The sequence below is a fragment of the Nannospalax galili genome, unplaced genomic scaffold (genome assembly GCF_000622305.1).
Source record: "Nannospalax galili isolate Female #2095 unplaced genomic scaffold, S.galili_v1.0 scaffold19, whole genome shotgun sequence".
NCBI lineage: Eukaryota > Metazoa > Chordata > Mammalia > Rodentia > Spalacidae > Nannospalax > Nannospalax galili.
Genome location: NW_008342110.1, coordinates 417,780 through 427,268, shown reverse-complemented (window position 1 = coordinate 427,268; position 9,489 = coordinate 417,780). Strand labels below are relative to the sequence as shown.

General features: G+C 46.5%; 1 protein-coding gene and 1 long non-coding RNA gene across 2 annotated transcripts in view; both read right to left on the bottom strand.

The window, feature by feature from the left end:
• The window catches only part of LOC103738083, a 15,885-nt gene extending 9,497 nt beyond the window's left edge, over positions 1 to 6,388 (bottom strand). The window contains exons 1-3 of the long non-coding RNA XR_003850330.1: positions 4,868 to 6,388; positions 2,523 to 3,403; positions 473 to 1,029 (exon numbers count right to left, since the gene is read on the bottom strand). This is a non-coding gene — a long non-coding RNA (uncharacterized LOC103738083). The remainder of the gene's footprint in view (positions 1 to 472; positions 1,030 to 2,522; positions 3,404 to 4,867) is intronic.
• Positions 6,389 to 6,479: 91 nt separating this feature from the next.
• On the bottom strand, positions 6,480 to 8,510 carry Adrb2 (adrenoceptor beta 2). Its single transcript, XM_029565820.1, has one exon. The coding sequence runs from the start codon at positions 8,270 to 8,272 to the stop codon at positions 7,019 to 7,021; it is 1,254 nt and encodes a 417-aa protein (XP_029421680.1). The 5' UTR covers positions 8,273 to 8,510; the 3' UTR covers positions 6,480 to 7,018.
• Between the last annotated feature and the right edge of the window lie 979 nt (positions 8,511 to 9,489).

The window sequence follows — 9,489 nt, the reverse complement described above, 5'->3', positions numbered from 1 at the left end:
ACAGGGGGTTGGGGATTTAGCTCAGTGGAGAGCACTTGGCAAGGCCCTGGGTTTGGTCCTCAGCTAGGAAAAAAAAAAAAAAAAAAAAACCATCACAACAAAACACAACAAAACAAACCCCAGACCCCACCAACAGATGGCCAAAGCTGTCTGTAATATTTAGAAAGACGAAAAGGGCTTTTTGTATGTAGGAAAGCTAGGCAGCAGACCAGAGACAGACCCTGACAATGAAGAATCCAGGACAAAGGCAGTTGTGGCTCTCCGGCACAGGCTAGCATTTGTAAAAGCAATGTAGTGTGGCTGACCAGCAAGCAGGAGTCCCCAGGATCCCGTTTCTGCTGTGTCATAGGTGTTGCTGTTGTGATTTAAAAAACTGTTTTCTCTTCCTGGATATGAACACATTTAGAAACTCTATCTTCCCCTCACAGCATCTGAAAAGTAAATAAATAAAACAGTTCAGGAAAGACCTTACCCTCTTGGCTCCTGTCCTGTCTTGCTGGGTGATCCCAGTCACTGTGAAGCAGGGTTGTACCATCAGAGTGCTCTAAGTGCCGAGAGCTAGGTTAGGCCCCATCCTGAACCTCTGATGCTGATATGATACATCCTAGATTATCAAGGAAAGTGGGGCGGGGAAGCATCCTGTTTTGAGGTGTCAAGGCCTGGCTGGAAGTGGAGCTTTCACTGCAGTGGGTCATGTGATCTTGCACAATTTAGCCTCTTCAAGTCTGTTTCCTTATTCACCACACAACGAACATAACAGTATTGGTTGTGAAGCTACTTCGATATACTAAACAGGAGCAGGCGGGACAACTGTCAAAGCAGCACTGGGCCCGAGGCAGCTCGCGTAGCTGTTAGCCATCAGCCTGGTCAGATCACAAGACGGTCCCTTGTGGAAACAGAAGCTTGCTGTGAAGCTTTTCACGGAGCAGCTGTTGGTCACTACATGGCTTGAATAGGCTTATGTGAACAAAAGTCAGCAGGTTTGGCTGAGGCGCTCAACAATGTAGAAACAGCTCAGTCTTGGGAGTTCTGAAAGCAGATAAGGAACCAGGTACAGAGAATGTGCTTTCAACAAAGGAAGTAAAAAAATAGCAGTTTCATGCTTTAGCAAGGGTAGGGGCTTGGGCCCATTCTGTTTAATTTACTATTTTTATATCTTTGAAAAACTCTTCAAAAATGTGGTTCATTTTCTCAAAAAAAAAAAAAAAACCCCAAAAACCTTTGACTCTATGTCCTCCAAAATAATAGATTTGACTGTTCTTAAAAGGTATTAATGACTGTTTATATTGGAAACCCTAAGGAAATGGCTGAAATGCAGCTTCTTGGACCCAAGATCAGATCTCCAGACTCTGACTTTCAGAGAGTGGTAGTTCTTGGTATCCCCATGCGTGACAAACTGCTGAGAGCTTTGTATCACTGGGTCAACGTGCCATCAAAAATGGTAAAATCTAGATCATGTTACATATAAAACACTCAAGGGGGAAACTGTGAAAGTATTAGCAGTGGATGTGAGGCAGTGTGAACAATACAATTCCACTTTGTTTTAGTATGGTATGTGCCCTAGTGTAACCATGCTTCAAAGAAAGACGGAAGCGTGCACACCAAACTCAACAATGGTTACCACTACGTGAAATACGACGCGTGATTTAGTCTCTTTCTGGTTTCAATATGCATAAAAATACTCTATAATAACTGTCTAGTACCTAACTAATGAGTGAAATATGTGCTTTAAAAATAAAAACAAAGTGGCCAGATGTGTAACACTGAAGTCTTACAAGTTGAAGGAAAGATAGGACTCCTATAACCCAAAGTACCTCTTGTAAGGGATGATGAAGTGTGTAGAGAGGGGAAGTGAATTGCCAAAGCTTCCTCACCCTGACCTTTAGTAACCGGGCTACCACAGACCCCAAGTCGTTGGACTTTGGGGCAGAGGGTTTGAAGTGCTCTGTCCTAGCCAGGGACCTCCTGCCTCTCTTCTTTCCTGTTCTGTAAGGGTGACAAAAGACCACAGGAAATGCAGTGATTTTGAGGGTGGAGAGGATGCGATAGCCTTTGCAAGGAGGACTTTGTAGTTCTTGTTAATATCTCTTTGGGAGTTAGTAGGTCATTTGTGAAAGGCATGGGAAGAGCAGCTGATGAAAGGTCTAATAGTGTGGAAAACTGCTTAACCTTATTGCTCTATTTCTGGCTATTCCCCCACGGCCAAGGACTGCTGAGATCCTGGTTTCCCCAGGAGGTTTCCCATTTAGGGATTCAGTGAAACCTCTGAAATCCAGAGGAATTGGGGAGAAGGACAGCTGGAATTAGGGAACAGGTTTATGACTACAGGATAGTCATGTCTATTATTTTCAAAGACATAGGATCTCAGGTTTGGAAAGAGACTAATTCAGCCTTTTGCTCAGTATAGGAAACTTTGTGCTTCATCTTGAACAATGCTTCATCTTGAATGCTTCCAAAGACAAGAGGCTTAGTATTCTAAAAGAGTAACTGTCTCACGCTTAGGAGAGTCTTCTTCTACTTACCCTGGAGTATTCCTTCTGGTAAGGCCATGCTTGTTCTCCAGTATGCACAGAGAGCAGGCCTTTCCTCCTCCCATCCCAAAAGTCTTCCAGCATTGAGAGCAGCAGCTAGTCCCTCACATTATGTCTTCTGCAGACTGACTAACTTCAGAATATTCAGCTATTATTTACATGACAAATGCTATCAACTCCAACTACAAATATGAATAGGCAACTCTAATCAGCCTCTAAATGAACTTCTATGCAATTTCAGAGCTCAGCAGAGCTGGGATACTACTTGTTCTGACTACATTTTACAGATAAGCAAACTGAGGTCCACTGACAAAAATTGCCTTATCTGACTTTCAAGAGACAGGGAGAGAAAGAAAGAAGAAAAATCAGAGGCTGAGTTGAGACCTAACCCCTAGCTGGATGAATTCCAGTTGAATCTCTTTTCATTTTACCTCATCTCTTACTGTTCACAAGACAGCAGCATTTCAAACTCTTTAAAGTGCTTGGAAAATTTGCTCTCTGAGGTATCTTAAACACTCTTCCATCAAATTATTTGTATTGTCAGTAAAGTAAGGGTTACATAGAGCTGGGTTTAGTCGAGGAAGTACCGTCAATGAAAAGAATCGTTCCAGTGTGTTAGTGCCCCTTGCTCTTTGTCGTCTGAAAATAATTGTCCTTGCCCTAGAATGCTAGCTCAAAACAGACAGCAGACCTATAGGGCTACCCAGGCCAAATTTCCAGAAGGCCCATGCACCCGTTCACATTAGAAGATAAATCTTCCGAACTTTGGAGTGGAGAGGGTGTCTGCCAGGGCCTGTGGCAGTCTGTTTCAGCTTGATACTGTTGTGTTCACTTTCAAGTTTCATATCCTCTTTTCTGTTTGGCTTCATTCACTAATAAAAGATGAAACAAAGAGAAGCCAAGTAGGCACTGCAGTGATTGGTGTCTTGCCCCAGTCCCTAGCCACCGAGCAGTCACATGTTTTGAAGGGAACATTACTCCCCACCCCAACCAACAGAATCGCCCTCTTCTCTCAGCAAGGTATTGTATTTCCAGTTCTTACACTTGTTTTGGCACACATCGTAAGCTGCCTCCCATTGCTTCCTGCTTTGCGTGGGTGCGAGGCTCCATGCATTCTAGAATCATACAGGCCTACGTTCTGGTACTTACTCTGCACCCAGCTGGCCCTGTGGCTTGGTGAGTATCAGTTGCATCATTTGCTAGATGGGGACAATTATCCTACCTGCACCCTAAGGTTATAGAGATGACGAAGTGCCCAACAGTTGCCTAACATAACCCTATCTGTTTAATATCGTTAATATCATGGTCCAGAAGGCAGAGACCAAAGTCTATGCTTTTCTTGTTGCACACAGTAGGTACTCCACAGAAACTCCAGGACCGATTCTGGCCTAGGTCAACTTGGCAGCAAGTTTATCATCAGAAACATTTTCAAAAGCATGTAAGAGCAGCTCTTTTTTCTAAGTGCCCTTTCCCCTCGATTCGATTCCCTTCCTCAGGAATTATCTCAGCAGGCAGGCCCACCCTGCCCTGCCACCGTTCACAGCTGTCAGCTTGCATCTCAGGACAGTGTTCTCATCTGACAGACTGAGACTTGCTGTCCAGGCAAAGAAAACTTTATGGTGATGAATCTAACACAAGCCTTATATAACCAGCATGTCAACAAATATGAGACAACAGAGGGACAGAGAAAACACAAAAGAATGTGGCAAGGAAGGGACGGCAATAGGCTTAGGTGCTCTCATTTTCCAAGCCCCTGAAAGCTGATCAAAGTTCTTAAGTTTTAAATCTTCCTAAAAGGACCCAAGTGTTGCAAGTGTCTTTTAACTAAGAATTAGTGTTAACACTCAGAACTGAAATTTTGACTGAAATTGCATTAGAGATTCCTTTAGCTGAGTATGTACACATATTGACATTATTTCTTAAGATTTTTGTCTATTTGATTTATGAATATGACAGGTTTCTAAAATAAATTTTTTATTAAGACTATGGGAAATTTCTGAAGTTGTTTGAAATTCCTTATTGGTCATAGAGTTAAGAATCTCCCAACTTCCCTAAATGCAAGGAATATCTTATAAGATTCTTGTTAATGAAATACACAATTCTTTCTGTTGTCTCTATTGCAGAGTATTTGTTTATTCCATTCCTTTTGTATTAAAGATCAAAACGAAATAAAAATATCTGCCCAAATGAATTAAGCATGGTGTAGCCCCAGGGACAAGTCTTGACAACTGAGGCAAGGGCAGAATTCAGCGGTGATATGGTTGGGAGAACAGAGCTGTTCTGGCAGGCAGTCACATCCCTCGCTTAGCCCTGCAGTGGCATCTTTGATTGCTTACCTTGGGCAGTTCGTCCCTTCTCATAGGTTTTCAGGCTCTTCAGATTATAGGTCCTTCCAAATCCAAAAAGGCTATGGGCCTGTGAATAATAGCCAGGGAAGCTGTCTTCATCTCTGGGTGTGAGGCTCAGAGCAGGAGGAGACTGTGGCAACAGGTATGAAAACCTTGAACAAGACACCAGAGCACAGAATGGTGCACACTGCTCGCTTGGCCCTAGCAGGGCAGGAGCCTTCTCCCGAGGCTCAGTGCTGGCCACACCCCCAGACCCCCAGCTGTCCAGAAGCAGAGAAGGCTAGTGCTTTTCTGGTTGGGGATGTTGGACAATAGGGCAGAAAGAAGCGGAGTAAACTTCAGTGGTGGGAGAAATGGTAAGGAACCCCGCAGGCTGATCCTTCCCAGCCTGGCGTTGCCAAGGAGGATGATCCACTCCGTGAAACCTGGGCCAAGCTCTGGCTCAGACACACAGGCAAAAATAGAAAGGGGCTGCAAGAAGAAATGTGTTTGCTTTTGCGATTTCCCTCTGTGCCTCTGAGTAGTAGTATAATCTCTCTGCAAACAGGCAGTAAGGGGCTGTAGGCGTCGCCTCCACTGATAAAGCCTCCCAAACAACTCCTGCATGAACCTACAACCTTAAGTCCTCATGTCAACTACATGAGCAGCTGGAAGGCAAGCTCAGAAGGCAATGTGGTGCAGCAAACTGAGGGTTCATCACTAACTGGGTGAACTCGCACCAATCTGTCTCCCAGGCTTTGCAAAATAACAGCACTTGGATTAGACAGCATCAAAAACAAACAAACAAACAAAAACCTGGTTTCCATTTTCAGTCCACAGTAGGCTTTCTGCTAAGGGTTATTTCATCCTTGGGGTAAATGGTCATGGCTGAGAACATTTTTTAGTATCATTAGTAAATCTGAGGGGTGCTGTTAGCATCTGCTGGGTAGAGGCAGGGTTGCTGCTCAACATTGTATAATTCATGGGACTGCCAAGGATGGAAAAGTCTGGTTGACACGGAAGTGCTGAGAGCCAGGGAAGAGGAGACAGGGACAACGTGAAGGAAGGAGGAAAGGTTAAACCTGTGTTCAGGATAAGAAGTATTCACCGGCTCTGGTTTTCAGCTTTGCTCTCCAAGGTCTTTAATTTTCCCTTGGAATGAACTGCCTTGAAGAGCAAGAACATCTTCCTCATTCTGAATATGCCAAGCCCTGATGCAGTAAAATGGCCCTACTGTTAAGACACAGCAAAGATATAAACACACAGTTATTAAACAAGTAATCAGGAAGGTAGGTGGAGGGGTATGTGGAGGGACAAAACATGCTCAGGACTCTGCCTGTGAGTCAGGACTTCTGAGGCAACAGCACAGAATAACAATTGCAGGACACTGGGCTATCAGAGCAGGTAGAACTGCTTGGGGCACACGTGAAATTAGGAGATACAGGTTTGTACCTGGAGACTCGAGGTACATGGAAGGGTTAAGTAATCAGGGCACGCCATTCTTGTATCATTCCACATTAAGCCACTGGGCAGTTATTACAAATAGTTACCTGTGGTTTCCAGTAGGAGAGACAAGGACACTCCAGAGTCAAGAGGTTTTGGAGAAACAGGTGCAATGAAGTCATGGTTAAACAATTTATTTACTGTAAACTTTAGACTTTGCTCAGAAAAACAACTGAAGCTGTCTCTTGAATCCCTGCCTACAACACTCCATTCAAGCAGATAGGAGTGGAAGAGAGTCCATGTTCACAGCTGAAAGGTCCGAGATACTCAGGATTTTCAAGTCCAAGAGTGCAGGAAGGAAAAACTCCTTCAGATACAAATTACCAGCAGCAATATATGTTATCCCTAACACTTGACCAATGAGGTAGATACATGGAAAAGTCATCCAAACATACAGATCCAGGTCCTCTAGGGCTAATACCCTTTAGACACAAACTTAGAAGTTCCAAGCAAAGAGGAACTGAACTGTACAAAGAACAAATAAGCAATCAAATACAGTTTCTTTTTTTTTACAGCTTAAAAAAATAAAAAATGGCAGAAGGCTGCCCTCCTGCAAATCTCTATACAATTTTATTCTAAACTTATTACACTCAAGTTAAATAGTCTGGTTAGTGTTCTGTTGGAGGGGAGGGAGTCTTAAAAAGTAGAGAGCCTGTGTCACAGCAGGGAGTCATTTGTACAGTTCCTCCCTTGGGAATCAATGCTATGGCTAGGCACAGTACCTGGACAGCTCACAAAGCCTTCCTTGCCGGGGGTTTCCTCACACAGCAGCTCACTTTCTTTCTCCTGCCCCAGTTGACATCCACTTGGCTCCTCTGGGTAGTCCATTTTGCCATTGCTATTACTGGAGTAGCCATTCCCATAGGCTTTCAAAGAAGACCTGCGTAGGCACAGAAGCTCCTGGAAGGCAATCCTGAAATCTGGACTCCTGCAGTAGATAAGGGGATTGAAAGCAGAATTGACATAGCCCAGCCAGTTGAGGAGGATGTAAACCTCCTTAGGGATGAGGTTGTCCTGGATCACATGCACGATGTTGACAATAAAGAAGGGCAGCCAGCAGAGGGTGAATGTGCCCATGATGATGCCTAAGGTTTTGAGGGCTTTATGCTCCTTCAGGTAGAACTTGGAGGACCTGCGGAGTCCCTGCCCGCTCTGGCCATCCTGCTCCACCTGGCTGAGGTTTTGGGTATGGAATCGGCCCTCGGATTTGTCAATCTTCTGGAGCTGTCTTTTGGCCACCTGGAAGACCCTGGAGTAGACGAAGACCATGACCACCAGGGGCAAGTAGAAAGACACAATGGAGGAAGCAATGGCATAGGCCTGGTTGGTAAAGAAGTCACAGCAGGTTTCCTCCGTGTAGCAGTTGATGGCTTTCTGGTGGGTGGCCCGATACCAATGCATCTGGATGGGCAAGAAGGAAGTAAGGCCTGACACAATCCACACCATCAAGACGACCACTCGAGCCTTATTCTTGGTCAGCAAGCTCTGATACTTGAAAGGTGACGTGATGGCAAAGTAACGATCCACTGCAATCACGCACAGGGTCTCGATGCTGGCCGTGACGCACAGCACGTCAATGGAAGTCCAAAACTCACACCAGAAGTTGCCGAAACTCCACATTTTCATAAGGATGTGGCTGGCCCCAAACGGCACCACCGCTAGGCCCATGAGTAGATCAGCACAAGCCAAGGAGGTGATGAAGTAGTTGGTGACGGTCTGCAGTCGTTCAAACTTGGCAATGGCTGTGATGACCAGCACGTTGCCAAACACGGTAGCCAGGACGATAAGCGACATGAGGATGGCCATGCCCACCACCCACGCCTCGTCCCGATCCTGAGTGATGTCGTGATCAGGCGTGCGGCTTCCGTTGGGCGTCAGCAAGAAATTGCTGTCGTTCCCCGGTTGTCCCATGGCTCGCAGGTTGGCAGGTGAGCGCACGGCCTCCCGCTCCCTGGCGGCGTCTCAGCGGGCGCACCTCCGGCGGGGCGCTGCTGGCCGGGGATGGGCGCCTGGAAGCCTCATTCAGCGGCCGTAGGATCGTATGCTGGGGACGCGTCCTGCACACTCAGCTGCTCCGGGCTCCCGGTGCCTGACAGCTCCGGCTTGCGCCAAGGAGAAGCCGCCTCGGTGGAGTGCGCTCTGCCCGTTATGTGCCCTGTGCCGGGGACTTTAGAGGGCCTGCCCTCCTGTGACGTGCAGTAACTTTGAGCCAATGGCACCGCCGCAGGCCCGGAGGGGCGAGGCACAACTCTGCGACCTGCCCTCCTGGCCTCGCCCGCCTCCTCCAGGGGCTGGACGGGGCGGGGCCTAAGGGCTCCCCGAGGCCAGGCCACCACTCCCTCCAAGCTACCCAGAGGGCGAAAGCTGGGGCTACTGTCCCTACCCGCCAACCCAGGCGCTGTTGGCTTGTCTATGGCTTCTACCTGTCGGCTCTGGGCACTTATGCGGGCTGACGCCTCTAGACAGGGACCGCACTTCCTCACCTTGGCGAATGCCCACCCAGACACGCACACACAGGCACAAATGCACCCATCAGACAAGCTCAGACTTATGCCGAGCCACAGCCACAGACACTGAGACACACCCGCCCGGCGCACAGACATGCACACGGGGCCTGTTCACACTGCAGAGATGACACAGTACAAAGTCTCCAGGTCCAACAGAGAGAGGCTGGTAGAAACAAACACAGGAGCACCCAGAAGCACAAAGTTATCACACACCGAAAGAAATAGACACAGCAGTCACTTGGAGGCAGAGCCCCTCAGACACAGCTGTCCCTATCCAGGTGCAACACCCCCCTACAGCATTCATAATGACACCCTCTTTCCCTACTCCCAGATACTCAGTATATTCCCTTTCAAATATTTGACCAGTCCACAGGAGGTGACTTGAACAGCTGCTGAGTACCTCAGCCCACTGAAAAGTACTTTTGGTGCCCTCCTTGAAAACTTGTGGGCATTGAGACAATAATTTTATCCTTTGCATTTCATTAGGAGTCAAGGTAGTTATGCATTTTGGGAGAAGAGAAATGAAAATGTAATAATTTTCAAACAATTTCTTCAGGAATTGTATTGCAACTAAATATATATCCTTTCACGTGCTGTCTGGATTATTTGTTAATCTTATGG

Bases quoted from the DNA above. Each gene is read 5' to 3' on its own strand.
- Adrb2 (XM_029565820.1), bottom strand. From the start codon at position 8,272: ATGGGACAACCGGGGAACGACAGCAATTTCTTGCTGACGCCCAACGGA.